The sequence below is a fragment of the Pinus tabuliformis genome, chromosome 4_1, assembly GCF_031772625.1.
Source record: "Pinus tabuliformis cultivar Carrire ecotype Pingquan chromosome 4_1, CPIR1, whole genome shotgun sequence".
NCBI classification, from domain to species: domain Eukaryota; kingdom Viridiplantae; phylum Streptophyta; class Pinopsida; order Pinales; family Pinaceae; genus Pinus; species Pinus tabuliformis.
In genome coordinates this window covers 191,058,211-191,081,478 of record NC_142303.1, presented here as the reverse complement: position 1 = coordinate 191,081,478, position 23,268 = coordinate 191,058,211, and the positions used below count along the sequence as shown (strand labels likewise).

The 23,268-nt window shown below is 42.3% G+C and overlaps 1 protein-coding gene across 5 annotated transcripts in view; it reads left to right on the top strand.

Annotated features, from left to right (window-relative positions):
• Window positions 1-746: 746 nt before the first annotated feature.
• CHUP1 (Hydroxyproline-rich glycoprotein family protein) overlaps window positions 747-23,268 on the top strand; it is an 83,402-nt gene continuing 60,880 nt past the window's right edge. The window contains exons 1-7 of one of the 5 annotated variants that reach the window (XM_089419436.1): window positions 747-1,000; window positions 1,633-1,834; window positions 2,523-2,669; window positions 2,884-2,978; window positions 3,124-3,876; window positions 4,002-5,486; window positions 5,666-5,797. In XM_089419436.1, coding sequence (XP_089275562.1) covers window positions 2,573-2,669; window positions 2,884-2,978; window positions 3,124-3,876; window positions 4,002-5,486; window positions 5,666-5,797 — 2,562 coding nt within the window. In that variant the 5' untranslated portion in view covers window positions 747-1,000; window positions 1,633-1,834; window positions 2,523-2,572. Of the gene's footprint in view, window positions 1,001-1,632; window positions 1,835-2,447; window positions 2,670-2,883; window positions 2,979-3,123; window positions 3,877-4,001; window positions 5,487-5,665; window positions 5,798-23,268 lie in introns of all 5 variants that reach the window. The other 4 variants (XM_089419435.1, XM_089419433.1, XM_089419432.1 and 1 more) reach the window with 4 other exon arrangements.

Here is a 23,268-nt window from a genome sequence, read left to right as displayed (position 1 = left end):
CGATGGGATTCGACCCTTGTGTTAACTTACGCACGAGTCTCGCTCAAAGCGAAGACTTCTATGGAAGTCGACAAATTTGTTTCAACACCTCCACCTAAGCCGAGGGTGATATTTTGGAAAGCAAATACTATGAAATTGTGGGACCCACAATGGAAGGTGTTTATTCAGCAATTATCCAAACACCTTCCCATCGTCATATCGATACCTGTAACATAACCATCACACAGCATACTCAAACTCCCGCTCCCACTCAAAAATATTTTATAGATTGGGTGATCATAAAATATAAAACAATGGAAATGGGGTGAGTTGAATGACTTGTCTGGTGTACTTCCTTCTGGTTACTTTAACCTCACTCGTCGTTAGCGTGGATGTGAATAGAAGAAGACTTTCCGCCAAATGACAGAAGCTGTCACTTATCGGAGCCCCTGTCTCTTCTGTTAACTGCTCTGCGTTCCGCCAAAACACCGCTCCATATGTGGGAGCTGCTCTGGAATTGGCGGCTTGGGCCATAAAAGCCTAATAGCTGTAATTGACGGCGATGCCTAACCTCGCCGTCAAATTTGTCTCACCCGGATTACAGAGATTTGGACTGCAACACTCCTCAAACGAGCTTTTGTTTGTATTTTTGAAATATTTTCATATTTGGCTCTTTATTTCGACCACCCATCAAAACTCTACTCAAGTGTCTCCAGATTTGGTCCAATTCTTATCTGCTACATTCGGCACCAGATTGGCCACGTATATATCTAAATTTTTTGATTGTTTGGGATAATTTTTGGCGGTTTATTGTTTTTCCTTTAAAGCCAGCTCTATAGCGAAGCTTTGGATGAAGAATGCAGATGATACAGCGATACGAGGGAAAATTGGCGGGTTTGGCAAGCATTACGGAAAGCGGTTTTTATTTCCTCTGAGAAGCGGTATTGGATTGGCGTTACTTGTTCAATGAAGTCTTGCGTGGATTTAAAGGCCTAAAGCAGTTTTGCAGGGCAAATTTTAGGTAAGTACGTATTATTATTAAATTTAGCATAGCTGTTGGTTGTCAGGCGTCCGACTGGAAAATAAGCCAGAGTAGCAGGCATATTTAATTGTGAAATAAATTATATTTATATATTTATTCGTCAATTTATTTATCCTTTGAAGTGTCGTGTTTCCGCGGATTCAATCTTCGGTGGATGGCCTGACACGCTACGTCTTCACGGTCGAACCACTCTGGGATTTATCTTTTCTTCTTGTACACATATTTTCGTTGTGTTCCCTGTATGACTTTGTGCTGATCCTTTGCAAAAAGCCTTAGACTTACTGGAGGATATAATAGACTTGCCGAAGGAATACAACTCTAGATTTCTTATCTGTATGTATAAGTCCACACCAAAAGACAAACTTAACAGAGGCCTCCCACAAGTTTCTCATTTTCGTTTAAGTAATTATCAGCCTAAATTTAAGACTACCAACCGATTACATAATTTTATATATGAGACCAGTAATTTAGGTCCCGGCCCTAGGTAGCAGTTTGACACATGGAATGATACGAAGCCAGGATTGCAATCGAGCCTGGACTTTTAGAATAGCATGAGAAAACTACAGAAAAAATTGCGCTGAAGATCAGACTGGTCTGTTTGCAACTTGCAGGTGCTATTACAGCTCTACGGGTTAGCTCAACAGCACAAAAAGACATGATGCAGAATGATCCCTCTCCGTTGAGAGTGCTTTTAAACTAACTTGCCTGAAGGGGTCGGGCACCACAAGCGGCCTATTTGCGGGTCGAAACTGGCCTCAAAGGGATAAACCATTGAACAGAAGCACTTCTGTTCGTCCAAGCTACCGCTTCAAGGTGTATTCTTCTATCAAAATCACACGAGACTTGCGTCTGTTCCCAATCGCTTATTCGTGTCTCTGGGGTAGTTGAACCTTGATGACTGGCCTAAACCAAGACCATCGAAAAGAGATTTCACTTAAACTGCACTTAGATGTAGATAAGCCAGTGCCTCAAACCCCAATAAAATACAACGTTTTACATTTCTTAAAAGTTGTATCGACCAGCCAATGGCCCAAGTGGCAGGATATCTCTGCAAGACACAGCCACATTCAGTCACTAAGAGGCCACTTGATGGTATCATTTGCTCAAAATGGTGTCATATTAAAGCTGCACATAACATGGTCTAAGTAGAGGATAAACAATTCTATTTCATTTCATTTCAATCCAATGACAAGATGGGCCAATTTATTCTCCTGGCATGTTTTAACGTCTCATTTGTATCGAAATCCTAAGCAAAATCTTTTCTTTTTCATTTCAGTAACTGCCATTTTAACCTTTTCATAGAAAAGATGGAACATTCTATCTGTCAGAGCTGCATTTGTTGGTTTTGATAACATCTTTTCTTACATTAATTTACCTTCGTTGAGAGTTGTTAGCATCAAACCAAATTTTATGTCATTTGCAACAGGACACTAAGAAATCACCCACACACAAAATATTGCATTAGCTGATTGAGGGACCTGAAATTGTGTTTCTAGTAAAGATGATCGAGTATATGGCCGGGAATGAGTGGAAGGTAAAGACTATGTACATATGTTGGTGAGGGTAGCCCTTGCTGTCACTTTTTCTGTAGCAGCGTACACATTTCAACATCTCAAGAGCAAGCAACAGTATTCAGACAATTCTGCAGGTTCTCAATTCTTCATCCACTTTTTATGCATACTCGTTATCGACTTATTACAAGTTTCCAAATTTGAGCATGGTTTTGATTTGGTCATTTATAATGGGATTGCTGGATTCAGATTTACCATGAACTATGAAGACATCACACCTGGATCTTTAAGTAGTTTATATTTATTGTGAATAGATTTAAGGATGGGCTTAGATTTTCTCTTGTGACCCAGATCTAGAACATGAAGACGAAAAGGAACAGCAAAATGAAGAGTACAAGGAAGACTTACATGCACGTAATGATGTCGATTCAGCACAGAAAGAGGAAGTATGTTCATTGTTAACCATTTGGGACTTATAACTTAATCTTTGTGAAAAGTAAAATGATTTGATGATTATTCTCTAATTTTGTTTGTTTGTTTTCAATTGGAAATTACAATGCAATCTGTGCATGTTGATTGATTTATTTACAGGAAGAAGAAGAGGAAGTCAAAAGAGTTAACAGTGTCTTGAGCCCATCTTTGAGTAGTAAGAGCTTTCCAGATGGAGAACAAATCCTCTTGCCTGAATTTGAAGACCTATTGTCAAGCAGTTTGGAGTTCCCATCTGAAGAAGGAAGCCTTACCGAGACAAACTGTGAGAAGGCTAGCTTATCATATGAGGCTACCATGGATAGCAACTCAGCTGAACTCAATAGATTAAGGAATCTGGTGAAGGAATTGGAAGAGAGGGAAGTTACACTTGAAGGCGAATTGCTCGAGTATTATGGTATGAAAGAGCAGGAAACAAGCATAGGGGAACTGCAAAGACAACTTCAAATAAAAGTAGTGGAAATTGACATGCTTAAGATAAAAGTCAATTCTTTGGAAACCCAAAAGAAGAAAATGGAAGAGGAAGTAGCTAAAACCATGGTAATGAAGAAGGAGCTTGAGGTATCTAGGACAAGAATTAAAGAACTTCAAAGACAGATTCAAATTGACTCTGCAAAAACTAAAGAACACCTTCTTATGCTCAAACAGCAAGTAGCTACCCTTCAAGATAAAGAGAAAGAAGCTTCCAAAAAAGATTTTGAGACCGAGAAGAAACTGCAAAATCTGAAAGAATTGGACGTGGAAGTGGTTGAATTAAGGAGGACTAATAAGGAGTTGCAGCATGAAAAACGGGAGCTGACAGTGAAACTTGATGCTGCAGAAGCACAAATTACTACCCTTTCCAACATGACACAGGTAGGTGTTCTCTAGAATTGGTTTCCCAAAACAAATCTTTGCAGTCATTTGGCCTCCATTTTATCATTCCCTTCTCTTCAAGTTGAAAGCTAGACTAATGTTTTAGGAATTTTACTGGTCCACAGAGTGAAATGCTTGTGAAAGAAAGAGAAGAGGCCAACACTTTGAGGCACGCAAATGCAGATCTATTGAAGCAAGTTGAAGGACTGCAAATGAACCGGTTTAGTGAAGTGGAAGAAGTGGTTTATTTGCGTTGGGTTAATGCATGCCTGCGATATGAGCTGCGGAACTACCAAGCACCACCTGGTAAAATAACTGCACGAGACCTCAGCAAGGATCTGAGCCCCAAGTCACAGGAGAAGGCAAAGCAGCTTATGCTGGAATATGCAGGACCCGATCTCTTGTCTTTACGTGAGAAATTACACACAGACACTGAATTTGAGAGCGTATCCTCACAACCATCCACACCTTCTGAGAGTGATGATTTTGACAATGCATCTGTTGACAGTACATCTAGCAGACAGAGCAGCTCTAAAAAATCAAGTTTGATTCGGAAGCTGAAAAGTTGGGGAAGAACTAAGGATGACTCTACAACATCAAATAGTGGTTCGTTTGGAGAGGAAAGAGGATATACAAGTTCACCAAGCAGGCTGAAACCAGATCATGGACGTTCGATGTCAAAGGGATCATTAGAAGCTTTAATTTCAAGGAATTCCAGTGATAAAGTTGCCATCACCACATTTGGTAAATGGGACCAACGATTTAGCACAATGGGGCGAACAAAGTCTAGTTCTTCTATTGATTCTCATGAAAACATGTCATGGATGGTTGATTCACCAGAAAGTGCAAATCTTCCACATATTAGAACAAGAAACTATGAAAAGGATAATTCCTTAAACAATGTTGCAGCTTCGTTCCATCTCATGTCGAAATCTGTTGGAGGTGTGCTTGATGATAAATACCCTGCTTTTAAAGAGAGGCATAAATTGGCAATGGAAAGGGAAAAGGCAATCAAAGAAAAGGCAGATCAAGCAAGGGCAGAGAAGTTTGCTGAAAAGGGAGAGGTGTCTGTTGGGAATGTTAAGATGGACAAGTCACCAAGAACACCCCCTCAGACAGCGAGGATAGAGAAACCTATAGGAAAATTGACCATTAGACTTCCTACAATGAATGAGCATTCAAATAACCATTCAAAGGATCATCCAAGTGAGATTCAAGAAACCAGCAAAATGAAGCTTGCTGAAATACAAAAAAGGCCGACACGTGTTGCAAAGCCACCTCCTAAACCAACAATTTCTTCTTCCCCTGGGTCTAATACTGTAAAAGCTACTAGTGGCATACCCATGCCCCCACCTCGTCCACCGCCTCTACCAGGTGCTCCTGGTGTGCCTCCACCTCCACCTCCACCTCTTGGAGGCATGCTAAAATCGCAAGGACCATCAGGAAATAAAGTGCATAGGGCTCCAGAGCTTGTCGAATTCTATCAATCTTTGATGAAACGAGAAGCTAAGAAGGAGGCTGCTAGTATGGCATCTGCAGCATCCGATGTTTCAGATGTTCGGAATAACATGATTGGAGAGATAGAAAACCGGTCTGCATTCCTCCTCTCTGTAAGTGCCACATTTGTAGTTCCTACGGAAAATAAATAGATTCATTTATGCACAACCTTAGCAAAGTACCTGTCTTTTGAAGCTTGAACTGCATGATAAGAGATGTAAATTATGCATGAAGATAAACAAGAGGAATGGAATGTATTAATACGTTATCTGACATATTCGTGGTCTTTTAGGTCAAAGCCGATGTGGAAACCCAAGGTGATTTTGTCCAGGCCTTAGCCACTGAGGTTCGAGCATGTGCCTACAAGAAAATAGAAGATGTTGTGGCATTTGTGAACTGGTTGGATGAGGAGCTGTCTTTCTTGGTATGTATCTTGACTTCATATGACATTGACAACAATTCATGTATTATTACCAGCATTTTATACAACCGCATTTGATTTATGATGTAGAGAGATACTATTCCCGTGTTGTTGATTTTATCACTGTGAAACAAATTTTCATTAAACAAAAAAATCTGATACAAAGTTATAACTTAAAGTCACTAAATAACCAAGTCACAGAGTCTACTAACCATGGAATTCAAAGGCATAAACATGAAATAATCAGAATCAAAGCTGACATCTCATGAGTCATAATCTTCCTAGGAATCTGAACAAGCATAAATCCCCAACTGCGGCGATCAAATCAGTGACTGTAAGTAGGAATATGTGATCCTAAATTAACCAAATTAAGGGGGATTATCTTTTGGTATGTTCTATGCTTAAGAACAGTTTACTTCAATTTTCTTGTTAGCCCAATATCAATGTCCTATGAAGATCATTCACAGGATGTACATTAAACTGAGCCAAACATGGTCAAACCTTGACCCAATACAGCTCCCAAAACGCTGTTGTCTTCTTGCTGCACTAGCTCTCACTGCTTCAGCAGTTAGGGCACCAAACACTACTGTAACAGTCCTCCAACAGTCATCAAAACAGCCTTTAATCTCTGCAGTATTAACTCACAAGACAGCTCCTAGATTATGCTGATGATCTGGGCATATATAAGCCCTCAAACACCCATACACAATACTTGACTGTGGTGTTATGGCCTGCGGCCTAACACACAGTCTTCCTGTAGCTTCCAGGCAGCATAATCTTTATTCCTTGTCCCTCCAACGATACCCCAACAGATCTGATCTTTATCTCCTCTAACTCGGCCCTCCTACAAGTGGAACACAGCGTCACACAGTCACAAAATGATGCCTAAACAGCCCCTTAACCTATGCCTAGGAACAACGTTCTTTCACGTTGTCAACAGAATTATTCTTGCTGTGTTAGGACTCCTTTTGCTGCGGCTTAGGGTCAGTCAATGGTTGCGTATTATGGCTCCTCAGATCTGCTGCTAAGTCTCCTTTTGCTGCGGCTTAGAGTCACTTCTTAGCTGTGTATAAGGGCACCACAGACTGCGGCTTTAGGCCTTCTTATGCTGCGGATTAGGGCCTTCATTTAGGGCCTTCATGGACTGCGTATAAGCCTCCTTTTGACTGCGGCTAGGGCTGCCTTTTACTGTGGCTTAGGGTTTCCTTTTAGCTGAGAATGAGGGTCTCCTTTAGCTGCGTTTTAGGGCATCTTTTAACAGTGGATTAGGGCATCACTTGACTGTGGCTAGATCTCCTTCAATCTGCATCTAGAACTCTTCCCTCACTGCGGCTAGGGCACCTTCTTCAACTGCGGCTAGGGCTTTCCCTCTAGACCTCTCTTTCCACCAAAACCCAAACGAGTGGAGAGAGATCACAAGAGATGTGTGTTACAAATGGCTAGAGGTCACCTCTATTTATAATGCAACGTTGAGGTTGAGTTGGGGTTATTTGCTTGCTGGCCGATCTTGAAAAATTGTCAAATAACACAAATAAATTCATATCTCCATAAATACAAGTTGGAATCGGATGATGTTTAGATCAATCCTACACCTCTCGGAGAGAGGAATCCAAGAAAAATATCAGCTGCCATAAATAAGGTGACCCACATAGAGTTTGGCCCTAGTTGTCAATTTTAACACTCCCTCTCAACTAGGGGGAACTCCATCTGCTAGTTTGTACTATCTCTGCCATCAATGCACTACTTTGCATTGCTCTGCTCTGCTGAACCATGAAGAAGAAGCGATTGAGAATGTATATATCATTCTCTACTGACTCGAAGTCAGTCTCAGATAAAAGCGAGTCTCATACCACTCTTACTGATCCGAAATCAGTTCCAAATAAAGAGAGTGTCTCATACCACTCTTATTGTCCCGAAGTCAGTTCCAATTGCTCCTAGATCAATATCATCCTAGCATAGGGAATATGGTAATACACGATGCGTCCATTGGTAGTACTATGGTCCCTATCCTCATTTCCCTACTCATTGGCCAGATGAGAGGTACTTCCCATGAGTCCTCGACTGCATGGGTAAGATGTCTCAATAGGAGAAGGATGAACCACTCATCTTGCCTACGTGTTGCCATGGGGTATCCCAAGGGAAGGCTGAACCACTCACCCTGTACACAACAAATCACTAGGGGAAGGCTGAACCACTCACCCTATGACTGTGTGTTAGCAGGAGAAGGATGAACCACTCATCCTGCCTACATAGCAAACCATTAGGGGAAGGCTGAACCACTCACCCTATGGTTTCTCATCGCTCCAAGAAGTACCCCATGCCCCTCGGAGCACGCAAAGCTCAATATCCATATCATATAGGACCCTTAGGAGAGGGTCTTTCCATGACTCCTAGTCGTTTTCGGAAAGTCAAGAATTTGACCTTTCCCAGGGGCTTCATTAGAATATCAGTGACTTGCTCATCAGACCCAATGTGAAGGAGCCTTATTGCTCCTCGCTGTACCATATCTCGGATAAAGTGGTACTTGATGTCTATGAGCTTGTAGCGATCATGAAACACGGGATTCTCCGGCAATCGAATCCCACTTTGGTTTTCAGAGAGGATCACGGTGGTATCCAACGTGTGTCCATACAACTCACTAAAGAGCTTCGTCAACCAGACAGCTTCACAGGAGGCCATACTCGCGGCTATGAATTTAGCCTTAGCGGTGCTTAAAGCAACCGCCTTCTGCTTCCCGCTCATCCAGGATATTGAAGCAGAACCCTTAGAGAAACAACATTCAGAAGTGATCTTACGATCCACCACAATGCCTGTCCAATTAGCATCAGAATAACCATGCAGCCTCACATTTTCGGAAGTGTGTCTTAGTCCATGAGTGATTGTGCCCCGAAGATATCTCAGAAGATTTTTGGCACCAATCCAATGTGAGTGATGAGGCTCAACCATATGTTGGCTCAACATGCTAACTGCAAAACATATATTCGGACGGGAGTTCACCAAGAACATCAATGCTACTATGAGTTGATGAAACTTAGAGGCATTTCCCAATTCAGGTCCGGCAACACTACCGCATAACCTTTTAAAATTAAGTTCCATCGGGGTAGTCACAGGCTTGCAGTTCACCATTCCAAATTTGGAATCCAACTCCCTCTTACGTTTGTAAATGAGGGGGTCTGCACCTGTTAGAAAGAGGTCATCCATATAAAGCACCTCCAAAGCATACCGTCTCTATGATGAAGTCAATAAAAAGTTTGTTGTATCTAGAGATGTAATCTTTCTTGAATCATCCAAAACTGACAATGTTGTTGAGCGGCAACTTGATCGCTTAGATAGATTCGCAAATGCAAAATCATTTCAAGAATTTGATAATCAGATTCCACATCTTGAAGGGGGGATTCCTGTACTAGATCAACATGTGGAATTTTCTTTTGAAGAACCCTCTCTCCCGCATGAAACTCCAACAACGGATGATGCTTTAAGTGTTGTGCTTGATAGAATTGGGGGACTCAATCTTGATTCAGTCCCAACTCAATCAATGGAGCAGCTTGGACCATCTGAGAAAGGTCCCCCAAAGTGGCTGACAAAGACACTTGAAAGTGTTCATCCTGATGAGGTTGGAAAGACAGGAACTAGAAATTCAAACCGGCAAAATGGAGGTGATGTAGATGACTCTGACTCACCTATTGATATGGAAGTTTCTTATGATTGTGAATTGAATTTGTCTATAGATTTCCAACCAACTTCCTTCAAAGAAGTTGCTTCTCATGATGAATGGAAAGAAGCGATGCAAAAGAAGTATGATGCTAAGTTGCAGGAAACGTGGGCAGGGGGTCCGTTTCCCCAGGGGAAACGAAACGAAACTCGTTTCCCCGTACCGTACGGCCTGGAAACGCGTTTCCGGCCGTACGGCCACGTTTCCCGAAACGGAAACTTGGCCGTACGGCCGGAAACTCGTTTCCAGGCCATATGTGCCATGTTTCCCCCAAAAAAACACTTGTTTTTTAATTTTTTTATTTTTTTTTTATTTTTTTTTAGGGTTTCCAGGTAGGGTTTCCAGGTATATAATAATAATTTTTAAATATTTTTAATATATATATATATATTATTATATATATTCGCGTTTCCCCGTTTCCAAAATTTGGGGAGGTCGCGTTTCGTTTCGCTTCCCCGTTTCGTTTCGCTTCCGCGTTTCCCCGTTTCGTGCAACTTAGGTATGATGCTTTGATAAAGAATGGCACTTGGAAGCTGGTCGATCCTCCATTAGGAACCAAACCAATTGGCTGCAAGTGGGTCTACAAGAACAAGTATAAAGCAGATGGCTCACTTGACAAGCACAAAGCCAGGCTTGTGGCAAAAGGTTTTGCACAGAAGGAAGGGGTCGATTATGAGGAGACTTTTGCCCCCACAACAAAATGGGCTACCATTCGGACACTCTTTGCCCTAGTAGCTCAAAATGGTTGGAAAGTCCATCAAATGGATGTAAAAACTGTTTTCTTGAATGGAGATCTAAAAAAAATGTTTTTATGTCCCAGCCTAAAGGATTTACTGTGAAAGGACATGAACGTAAAGTATGCAAACTTGTGAAATCCTTGTATGGCCTCAAACAAGCACCGCGAGCCTGGTATGAAAAACTAACTGAGCATCTTCTGAAACTCAATTTCAAACATTATGATCTTGATGATGCAACTTTATTTGTCGAGAAAGTTGGCAAAACAGTTGTATATGTTGTGGTATATGTAGATGATCTTTTGATGACATGGAACAATGAAAGCTGCATTGCATCCATAAAGAAGGAGTTGAAGAAAAGTTTTGAAATGACTGATTTGGGCTATGTTCATTACTATCTTGGTATTGAAGTAACTCAACATCCGAAGTCCATATTCTTTCCCAAAAGAAGTACATTGGAGATCTGTTGAACAAGTTTGACATGACATAATGCAATCCTCTTACTACTCCAATGGAACAAAACTTAAAGCTCACATCCATTGAAGGAAAATAATTTGAGGATGCAACAAAGTATAGACAACTTGTAGGAAGTCTCAACTACCTAACTACTACCAGACCAGACATTTAATTTGCTGTTGGAATCCTCTCCAGGTTTATGCAAAAGCCTTGTGAGGGACATTGGTCTGCTGCAAAAAGAGTTCTAAGGTACTTGAAGGGAACTCAAGACTTTGGAATCAAGTATACACAGGTGGACGACTTCAGCTTGATTGGATACTCTGATTCAGACTTCGATGGAGACAAAGAAACTGGGGTATCTACTTCAGGTTATGCTGTGTCTTGGATTAGGAGCTGTCTCCTAGAGATCACGCAAACAATCAGTGCTAGCGCATTCCACAACAGAAGCAAAATATGTGGCAGCAGCTGAGGCAACAAAATAAATTGTGTGGCTTAGAAAAATTCTTGAAGATTTGCAGGTAAAATAAGAACAATCGACTTCACTCATGATTGACAATACCTCGGCAATAAAGTTGGCCAAGAACCCAAAGTTCCATGATTGAACAAAGCACATCAATACTAAATATCATCTGATTCGACATCATGTTGAGGCCAAAACAATTCCACTTCACCATTGTTCCACTAATGAGCAAATTGCAGACATCTTCACCGAAGCGCTTGGAAGAGAAAAGCTTGAACGATTCAGAACGATGCTTGGACTCACCAACATCCCTTTAGATTAAAGGGGGGAATGTTGACACCTAATCATCAGGATTGGGTGAATAAGTGTAACTGATATAAATAAATAATAAGAAATATGAATAGTCACCAAGAGATGAAGTGAACAATCCTCCCTCATGTATATAATAAAGACCAACTTGAATGAATAGGAATAAGTTGTTTTCGAGGAGTTACGGCCTGGTCTGACAAGATCTATCATCTTCAACCTTAAAGTAAAGGTTCGGATCGGCTTCACTCATAGTGAATTCCATCTTCATCAGATAGCTATCGATCCTCTCATACCAAGCTTGGGGTGCTTCAAACCATAGAGAGCTTTCTTCAACCTGCATATATGAGATTCCTGGTCATAAACTTCAAGCCCCTCGGGTTGTTCCACATCTATGGTCTTGCTATTATTAGAGGGGAATAGTCACTTTGAAAGCTTTCCCTCGGTACATCCCGGACATATACCTTCATGCTCTTCTTTGAACTCAGGCATCCTTGTCACCATCTGTCTCACATCGAGCAGGGCCTTACAATGAAGATCGGCAGACCTCTGGTGCCATTGAAGAGATGTGTCACAAGACATGGTCCCAATGGACTTCCTGCAACTTGATACAAAGTGCCAACCCTGAACCCAAGAGTAAAAACATCTTTAAAATTCATTTTCCAAACACGTACCTTTCCATCGATGAATGCCACCTTGTAACCTTTGTCTTCCATTGCCGAAATGGACACCAAGTTCTTCTTGAGATCAGGTACATATAGAACTTCTTGTAAATGAATTGTGTTACCCTGATTCAATTGAAGGGTAACGTTCCCTACACCCTTTACGGGATAAGTGGCATCATCTCCAAGTTTGTTTCCTTCTCTATCAGATTAGAGAGAGCTTCCTCGTATTCGGTGAAGTGCCTTGAAGCACCACTATCAATAAGCCAATTTCCCAAAGTGTCTGGAGGAGAGGTAGTGGAGAGGGCCAATATAAGATAATACTCCTTTTGCTTATTAGAAACAACATTTGATTCTTCATACTTGGAGTTCCTTGCTTTCTTGGAGGGTCAACCATTTCCTTGATGTCCCGCATTCCTTTTTCCCTTGCCATTGGACTTGCAATTCCTTTGATCATTGTTGTTGAAGTTGCCCCTGGAATGATTGTGATCATCATGATGTGATGTGTCCCTTTTATTTGGACACTCCCTCGCATGATGGCCAAACTTATTGCAAACAAAGCACTTGCCCTTCCTTCGTCCCTTAGATCTAGGCTTTCCATGGAAATGACCTTTAGACCCCGCATTATTTCTCCTTTTGGCATGAGAGGAGAAAGTAGTGGGGTTGCCTTTATTAGAAGGCATTTCTTGCTCCATGATTCTTGTTTCTTCTTGAATGCATCTCGACATCAATTCTTCAAATCTCGGAATTCGTTCATTATTGAGAATAGTGGTTTTAGATATATACCACTCGAGTGGGAGCCCTCCAAGGGTAGTGATAGTAAGTTCCCTGTCAAGAATGACTTCTCCAATTGATAGAGTATCATTCTTGATCTCAGTGATCCTTAAGAAGTAGGATTGAATATCCTCGTCCTTGCCCTTCTTAATATCCTTCAACTTATTTTTGAGGAACAAAATTTGATTTGCATCACTAACCTTGAACATGCTTACCAATCTGTCGTAGATCTCCTTGGAGGTGTTTAGATTGGAGATGTAGGCCACCAGATGCTTGTCAGTGGAATCTCTGATAATCTTCATCGCTTTGACTTCACCCTTGGTATACTTGTTCTTTGTAGCAGCCGATGCATTTGATGGAGGCTCAGGGATTTTACCCTTCACATAATCCAGCGCTTCTTGTTCTTCCAATATCAGATCAAGAGACATCTTCCATCCATGATAATCAGACTTTTCACGGAGCTTGTCTTTAGCCATGAAGTGGGATGAGGAACCCATTGAGCCTTTGACTTTGTCCCACTGTCTTCGGTGATTGCTCTTTCACTCTTGCTTGGGCTTTGTCTTCACCTCAACTTTGACACCATATTAATTTTTGGTATGTTCTATGCTTAAGAGCAATTTACTTCAATTTTATTCTTAGCCCAATATCAATGTTCAGATTAGCAATCACATTAGCATGATAGTAAAATGCAGATAGAACATAAACATAAACAGGAGAAGACAAGCCAAGACAAGAGGAGACAAGATGTGGCACCAGCCAGGGACAAACTCCAATGCGTGGAAACCCTTGATCAAATCTTTTCATAATCTTCAATAGTTTAGTAGAGAGAAAGATAGTACAAATATAAAAAACTGATATTTTATGACAGCAGTAGAAAAGTCATACCTAGAGAAGTCGATGCTGATCAAACAGGACAGAATCTTCCTCTGAAAAACATTCACCAGGATGTACATTAAACTGAGCCAAACATGGTCAAACCTTGACCCAATACAGCTCCCAAAACACTGTTGTCTTCTTGCTGCACTAGCTGTCACTGCTTCAGCAGTTAGGGCACCAAACATTACTGTAACAGTCCTCCAACAGTCATCAAAACAGCCTTTATTCTCTGCAGTATTAACTCACAAGACAGCTCCTAGATTACGCTGATGATCTGGGCATATATAAGCCCTCAAACACCCATACACAATACTTGACTGTGGTGTTATGGCCTGCGGCCTAACACACAGTCTTCCTGTAGCTTCCAGGCAGCAACAGTCTTCCTGTAGCTTCCAGGCAGCATAATCTTTATTCCTTGTCCCTCCAACGATACCCCAACAGATCTGATCTTTATCTCCTCTAACTCGGCCCTCCTACAAGAGGAACACAGCCTCACGCAGTCACAAAACGATGCCTAAACAGTCCCTTAACCCATGCCTAGGAACAGCCTTCTTTCACGCTGTCAACAGAATTATTCTTGCTGTGTTAAGACTCCTTTTGCTGCGGCTTAGGGTCAGTCAATGGTTGCGTATTATGGCTCCTCAGATCTGCTGCTAAGTCTTCTTTTGCTGTGGCTTAGAGTCACTTCCTAGCTGTGTATAAGGGCACCACAGACTGCGGCTTTAGGCCTTCTTATGCTGCAGATTAGGGTCTTCATTTAGGGCTTTCATGGACTGCGTATAAGCCTCCTTTTGACTGCGGCTAGTGTTGCCTTCTACTGCGGCTTAGGGTTTCCTTTTAGCTGTGAATGAGGGTCTCCTTTAGCTGCGTTTTAGGGCATCTGTGGCTAGATCTCCTTTAATATGCATCTAGAACTCTTCCCTCACTGCAGCTAGGGCACCTTGTCTTGCTGTGTTTAGGGCTTCTTCATGATCGTGCCTTGATCTCCTTTAGGACAGCAGTTAGGGCATCTTCTTCAACTGTGGCTAGGGCTCCTTCCTTTAGGACTGCCGCACTGCGGCTAGGGCTCTCCCTCTAGACCTCACTTTCAGTGTTTTAAAAAACGGATCCGAGTCATTCCAAAAAATTCTGACCCGACACAATAACCAGTTCGGTTGACCGAGTCAGCCATCGAGTCATGGCTGACTCGGTCAACTCAGCCGTTTCCGCAATAACTCAGCAGAGTCACTAACTGCGGCCTGTAACCCCAAAAAAAATGCGATTTCTCAGCCGAAATGTGTGCGAGCTGTGAAATCCCAACCGCCATGAGTTCCTGTCGCATTTCTCTAGGCAGAATGTGAGCATTTCCACTTCCTGCCTAGGCATCAGAGCCAATTCTGATCTGGGTGTCGTCCCCCACTTTCCAGGCTAGTCCTTGCTTTATGATCTCAAATGAGTGGGTGATGGCCTTCCATATACTCGAGGCCCCCATGGTATTCTGGCTAGGCCTACAGATCCAGTCTGAAATTGATAACGGGTGGATGCACTTGTTGTATACTGCTTCCTTCCATAGGCTGCTAGTGGTAATGATTTGCCAACCCATTTTTGCTTCGAGGGCCTTTGCGAAGTCCAGAGGTTACTTAAGCCCCCATCCTCCCCATTTCTTGGTTTTTGCTATCCTTTCCCATTTGACCCAACCAAAGGTTTCGCCGACATTTTGACCACGCGAGAGGAATCTGCAACAGATCTGCTGGATTCTACGAAGAATGCCTTTAGGGATCCAAGCCAACGACATCCAGTACACTGGAATTGCCTCAAGTACTGATTTTATAAGGGTGAGCCTGCCTGCCTGAGAGAGCCATTTCTGCTGCCATATATTTATTCGGGCTTCAATTTTTGCAAGCATCCACGACCAATCTGCAATTCGGTACCCATTTGGCTTTAGCCTGAAAACCAGATATTTTAGACCAGCGTCCAGGTCCTGCTTGACGAACCCGAAATGTTGGGAGGCAAATCTCTGTTCATTTGGGAGATAGGAGCTAAAAATGATAGTTGATTTTTCGTAGTTCGGCTCCATACCTGTTACTTTGCAAAACAAAGATAGAATTGACTTGAAACATGAGGTATCACGATAAGAGCCATTTAAAAAAATTAGAACATCATCAACAAATAAAAGGTGAGAGATAACAGTCTTGTCATTGATTTCCACCCCTCCCAGGGTTCCATTTGTTCTTGCTAATTTTAATAGCCTACTGAGGCCTCCATGATCAGGAGGAATAACATTGGGGAGAGTGGGCATCCCTGCCTGAGGCCTCTCTTGCCATGGAAGAATTCCGAAGCTGCCCCGTTAATTAGGACACTGAAGGAAACAGTAGTGAAGCAACTCCCAACCCAATTGATAAATTGGTGAGGAAACCCGATGTGGGTGAGCATGAGCTATAGATAGGTCCAGTTTACTCTGTCAAAAGCCTTGGATAAATCAATCTTGAGTATGGCTGCTTTCTTGGAGAGTGTTTTGATGGAGTGAAGCATTTCTTGAGCGGTGCCTATGGCTTCATGAATTTGGCGATGACTAAGAAAGGCAAATTGTTCCTTTGAGATCATCCTGGAGAGGATTGGTTTGATGCGGAGGGCAATGATCTTGGAGGTAATCTTATATATACAGTTGCATAGGGAGATGGGCCCGAAGTCATCAAAAGTTTGAGGCTTGTCCACCTTGGGGATGAGGGAAATGAAGGTGGAGTTGAAAGCCTCCGACATTCTTCTAGTTGATCTGTAGTCTTTAATGGCCAGCAGGAGGTCCTACCCGATGAGCTCGAGGAAAGTGGAAAACAATTGTTCCCTACTACAATCCTTTGATTATATTATGTTGATAATGCAATTGTTATAACTTGTTCAATTCTAGTCTTGGGAATGTTTCATCTTGGATAAAAAACATTCATTTAAATAAGATACTTGAAAATATGTTACTGAATTTCCACTCATCTCAAATAAGAGTCTTTGCTAAAACATTTTAGAGCTGCATCCAATTCCCCTAGTGAGATTGGAAGATTCAGTGCCTCCCTTTCTTCATCTTCAACAAAAATGAGGCACAACTTCTGCCACTCGGAGGATCTCAGCTATGTTTGCCCTACTTGGGCTTTTGTAGATGGATGAGAAATGCCGAACCCCCATATCCACAAGTTGTGCAAATGTGTTGGCCTCTCTCCCATTCCGGTCTTTCAGTTCCTAGATTGTGTTGATCCCTCTCCTGCCTCTAGCAAACTGTTGGAAGAATTTTGTGTTTTCGTCACCCGACTTTAACCATATAGCTCTGCTCTTTAGGCGCCAGGTCTCCTTGGTTCTTCTCAGCAGTTTAATCCTTTCTTTTTCCAGATTTATAAGTTGGTCCTTTGTTTGTAGAGATGCATAAATGCTCAGGCCCATTGATTCGAGGTGATTTAGCTCGGTTTCGATCCTGACTAGCTCCTCTTCATCCTTTTTTTGCTTAGCCTTGATCCAGTTTATAGTTTTTTCTTTTAGACGAGTGAGGTTATTTGAAATGACTGAAGCTGGTGGCGGATCAGTTTCCCAACTACAATGAGTCCAGTTTTCCTTGACCAAGGCCTGTAAATCTTCTTCACTGAGCCATGATACATTGAATTTGAAGGGGGAGCTTGGTTTACGATTTGCATCTTCAATTTCTAGGAAAATTGGGGAGTGGTTTGAGCAACCCCCCGAGCCCACCCATTGGCGAATTCGAGCTAGATGGTTAATTAAGGGGAATTTGATAAGAAACCGATCTAACCGTCGAGCTAGGGCATCCTCCCCAGTTCTGCGATTCCTCCAGGTTGGCCTGATGCGAGCTGGATCAATACTTATGAGGTCGTGGTCATCCAACAATTTCTCAAAAAAGCCTGTTAATACATCTGATTGTGCCCTATGGCCCCATGCCTCTACCAGCCCTAGGGAGAAATTGAGGTCTCCCCCAATGATCAGGTTCTCGACCTGCATAAACTTTGCCTGTAACAGACTCTCCTAGAAAGCCTCTTGGTTCTAGGAAGGGCCGTAGATATTAAAAATCCTTAGAGAGAGGTTGAGCGAGGTGGATATGACGTCTGCGCCCAAAAAACCTTTCCCACCCCAAACATTTGAAATCCTGATTGATTTTTTGTTGAAACCGAGGGCGCAGCCCCCTGAACGCCCTCTCACATCCAAGAAAAAAACTCCCAGTCAGGTAGGAAGGGTTTTAGGGTTTGGAGTACAGAGGGACCATTGCCTAAGGTTTCTTGTAGCATAAGAAAGTCCAATTTTTTTGATAAACACAACCTTTTTAGCGCCAATTTTTTATTTAGGATGGCCAAACACATGCAGTTGAAGGAGAGGCCTTTCATGGGTCCAATTTTGCAGGGTTCCCCATTGCTCTAAGGACCTGATCTATGGGAGACTGAATTCCTGAGGTCACCTCAAGGCTGGCCCTTTTGATTGCTTTGGAAATGCGAGATTGCCTGCCTTGGGGGGAAGGGGTGGAGTTGGGTCCTCATCTAATCTGAAGGCATGGAGGGAGGGTGGAATGGAGCACAAGTTATAGCGGTGAGAGGAGCCAGAGGCCGAATCCCCAGAGGGTTCGTGGGGTTGACAATTTTGGACAGTAGCGCAGGGGTGGAGACCACCGGGCATATGATAGGGTTCATCTTAAGTGAAATGGGAACATTATTCGATTTACAATTTATAGAAGCAGAAACTTTTAATATACTATCATTCGTAAATTGAGCATGAAGGGGAGAGGTGGTACTGTGTATCCCAAGCCCTCCCTGGAGCGAGCTCTAGTGATCGGGGCCTCCATGTTCCAGTTGTCCGACTTTGGCGGTACAGAAGTCGGCCCGTCCGATCCCTTCCTCGGTCTACCTTGTAATGCCTTGAGTTCCTCCATCCCCAAATCCGTTTGAGTACATGTAGCTGCAAAGCTTCTTGGGGGGTTCAGCCTACTCCCAGTGACCAAAGGGCATGACTTGTAGAGATCGTTGACTTCATGGCACCTCCGGAATTTGAAGGGAATACCTTCGTAGTCCAGTTCCTGCCAGCAGATGATGGTCCCCATCTGAAAGCGATAGCTTTCTACCAGGCCCTCCCTTGTATCGAGGTAAACGAGAATGTGAGCCATTGCCAAGACTCATGTGTCCATGTACGATCTGTCATGGTATAGGTATGTGCCCAGATCATCGCCAATCACCCGGAAAATATCCTCAAACCAGAATTGCAGGGGGAGGCTTGGCAGCCGAACCCAAATCAGCCCTGCACCTATACTCTCCTTCTCTGGGTCGAATAGAGTTGTCCATCGTTTAAGGAGTACCGGGGTCATCTCCAAATGCCAGTAACGAGTCAACACCCAGTTCACATCATCCGGTTCTGAGAAAATTAGGGCGAACCATCCCCTGGACATTGCCAAGACCGCGGGAAGCTGTTCCAGAACGTTCCCCAGACTTCCATTGTCCATCGCTTTAGGTGACCTAGCGTGTAATTTCTACCCCAGACACGGCCCACCAAAACAATGCTCACCGTTAAAGCTGCTTTATCCATGCCGATTCCTTCTCCGAAAATGAGCAACCGACCCCTTTCCCTTGTCTTGGAGAGCTTGGACTGCTTACCAGACTTCACCTTTGGGTCTTGGTCGGTAGTTTGTTGTCGTTCAGAACTAGCCAGGCTGCCATCCGAGTCCGAGGCCTGGGGCTCTTCCCCTTCCACTTCCTCGTTCACCAAGCCTTCGAAAAAACCAGATGGCGAGACGCTGCTTCTAGGTTCAAAGTTTGTGAAATCGTCCGGGAAGGGTTCGGACCTGTTGGCTGGGGTGTTCACTGTTTCATGAGCATCATCTGGATCGATGGTGTCGAGACCCAGGCCTTCTGTTCCTGAACCGATGAAACCCTCTCTGTTCTGAAGGCCTGCGGCTTGCTGGTGCTGCCCACTCCAAGCTAAAAGATTTGAGGGCGACGGAATTGACAAGAAAGGAGAGCTGGTGCCTTCAACAAGGCTTATAAACCCCTCCGTAACCGCTGCGGCCGGTTGAGTGAGGTCCAGCCCCTGCAGAGACACTTCCATATCAGCCATCCCTAACCCACTTTTGTTTACCTGCTCTTCCGGTGGAGGGGAGATAGCTGGTCTAATACCAATTTGAGCTTACGGTCGGGGCGCCACGAAAATCTTGGTGTGAGAGAGACTGTCTAAGGAATAGTCTACTAACTCTTCCTTGTAACCCTCCTCCATTCCAGACAGCCTTGGGACAAATGAGTAAACTGGGTCAAAACCCATGAAATGATACTCCGTGGAACCGTCGCAGGTAGCACTCGAACCTCCAAACTTGAAACCGCGACGGGTAGCACCCAAAGAACCTTCAGCGCGCAGAAAGGTCACTGTGTCAATGTGCTCAGGTGTTGGCAGAAAAACGGAGTCGGAAATCTCTGACCGGTAACTTGCACGTGCCCGCATGAAACAAAACAAAACGACAACACCTTAAACTGGGTTTGACACCTGCAAAAGCTTTAAAACAAAGGAAAACTCGTGGACGCACGGCATGGTTGCTCGCTAACCCCGGAAGCTCGTTAACCTGAACCTTAGTGCTGAAGGGTTTTGTGTAGTGTCAAACCAGATCTGAGATCAAAACCCTTCTTCTTCGTTTTTACCTAATTGCCGGAGCTCCTTCTTTCACTATCCCCTTTTACCAAAATAAGAATAGCAATTTTCAGATATGAAAATCAAGTTTCCAGCTCACAATAATGAATTTAAGAACTGTATACAAACGTTAGAATGACATATATGAAAAATTCATTCATACATTTCGTTAAACGGTTATGATACAGCCTTATATATTTCTGGTTGTGCACACAGTTTTATGATATGCTTACCACTGTTGCTGATCCAAGATTGATAAAATGTTACAGGAGTGTATGCGATGTAGGAAATCCAGTGTTTCTAGCAAAATGAAAATTGTTCCATCCTTACGTTGTTCACAAATTCGTGCAGATCTCAATTGTTTCAAAAGGTGGAGTGAATTTAGTCACCCAACTCAATGATAAACCTTAGTAAAGATATTGCTAAAAGCTGTATGAGGATGAGAAGAGACTGGTTACCTGAGATCTGGAACTAGAGATTGTGTTGACTAAAGAAGAACAAATTAAAAATATAGATATATCATTAATACTTTCCAGGTTCGTTCTTCACCTCATTTGGAATTAGAGGATTAGAATTTATGGCTGAAGAAGGTGTACCAATGCCTTAGAGGTCAAGCTGGGCAAACGCGTTCTAGGGCATAGATGAGGGAAATTGCTCCATTGAAGAAAGAGGGGACACTGGTTGAAACATTCAAGCTGGAAGTGAAAATTTTCTTTATTTTTTCAGCAATACCCTGGAAATTCATCATATCTCTTCACCAAAATGGACAAGAAGAAACAAATATGCAAATTAAAAATAATCAGGAAATAGTTCTATATGCCTTTCAGCATTCATTGAGATAAAACATAATACATAAACTATTTCAAATGATTAACCATTCATGAGATGAAACAATTTGATCCCTCTTGGCGCTTGGTAGATCCGGAGTTAAGATGGATCTAGGCTGGTTTAATTGATTATAATAATTATTTAATTTAACTCATTTTTTATTTTTTATCTAATTAATAATTATAATTATAATTATTATTTATTTTATGTTTTTAATTTTAATTTTATTTTTGTGTAATTTGGCCAAGTCAAAATGTTCACATAACATAACAGGGCAGGACAACATCTTTTCCATACTGGGATGAAGAGTGTCTCACGGTGCAACTAGAGCAAATAGATGCACAATCATTGATGAATAATTCCCAAAACTGATATGCACAAGCAGCAGGGGTGAACTCAGCGTCTAGGGCACACCACATAAACTATCCACAGGCTTTGGTCAGAAAAATCAAAATAGAGCATAAAGTATGCATTTTTTCAACAACTTTACATGAGGGGGGCTCTTTACATAGAAATAGGGCCATAAACTTCAACAACTAGTTTCTAACTGCTAGCTCAAAGAGGGGGGTGCATGGCTTCTAGAGAGATTTTGGTCTCTCTTCTAGAAGCTAGGCCAACAACATTAGCTCTTCTACAGTGAGTTTCATGAGCTTAGTGGATAAATATTTTTGAGGGGATACACCCCACTTTCCCAGCTCCAAATGCCGAAACATAACACATTATATTATCCATGTGGTCCCAAGGTGGTGTGTCCCACTCTATTTATCATAATCAACACTTATCATCGCTTTCCTAGTGAAATCATAGCCAAAATGATTTCAGCACCCAATGTAAAGTGATATTACTAATTTTTTAATTAATTAACCTTGGAAACCTTAGTTCGAATTAAAAAAAAATTGACAGTTAACCCCAGTTAATCCAAAACATGTGTTATCTTCTTGACGGAAGATACAAGTACATACAATATGTCTCCAGTATGAATTAAATACACGATGAAAATTTTGAAGTACAATTGCAAGGGTTCCCGAACTTGGGGGTGGGGTTCTCGAACCCGTCCCTAAGTATCGGATTCGGGTACGGGTTTTTCTGAGAAGAACCAATAAGGACTGGGTTCTTCTATAAAGAACTGGGTTCTCCAATTTTTTTTTGGGTTTTTTTTCCTTTAACGGGTATGGCATACCCATATCGAGAACCCAAAAATCGGGTTCTTTGGGTTCTTCTGAAAAAGTTTATATTAAAAAATTAATTTTCAAAAAATATATATATATATATTTATTTTATTGAAATTTAAAAATAAAATTTTAAGATTAATAATATGATATTAACAAATGTCAAATGACAAAAACTTAAAATCTAAACTTTTAACTAACCCACACATCCATCGAATTTCATTTTTGTTTTTGGTTCAGCTGTCCTGTTTACGCATTTCCGGCGGCAGTGGACAGATTCGACGGTGACATGGCTTCACCTTCAGACGGACAGAGCACCAGTGGCGTTAGGCGTTAGCCTATTAGGCCATTTGACTGTTCCATCACCAACGTTTGACTGTGCAGAGGACGCTGTTTGTGCAGGGCAGAGAGCCGAGACGTTGGTTCAGGTTTCTGTTAAGGTGTAATGATTAGACTTCCTTCAGCTCAAAGTTTATTGTGCTCATTCTAAACTAGAGTTGTGTCAAGAATCCCCCTCAACAAGAAAAGTTACAAGCTGCAAATTTTCTTCATAGTACTTTTTGATGTGTCTTCATAATGCTAAAACTAATGAATGAAGGAACCTCCCTGTAGCTGTTATTATGGCTACCACCCATCCCATCCACAACCATAATGTGAATTGCAGCTCGCTCGAAGTTGGCCACCCAGATGGTCTGTCCTGCAGGGACAACCCGTGACACAAATTGAGAGTTAAACCAAACATTACACACCCCAGCCATCAAATGTCCATTAAAGCCATGCTGCTGCCATCTGGGCTCTTGGCCCTTCCAGCCCATTTCATTATGTACATCTATTCCAAGGAATGTGGAATGTTCTTGCCCCTTCGCACCT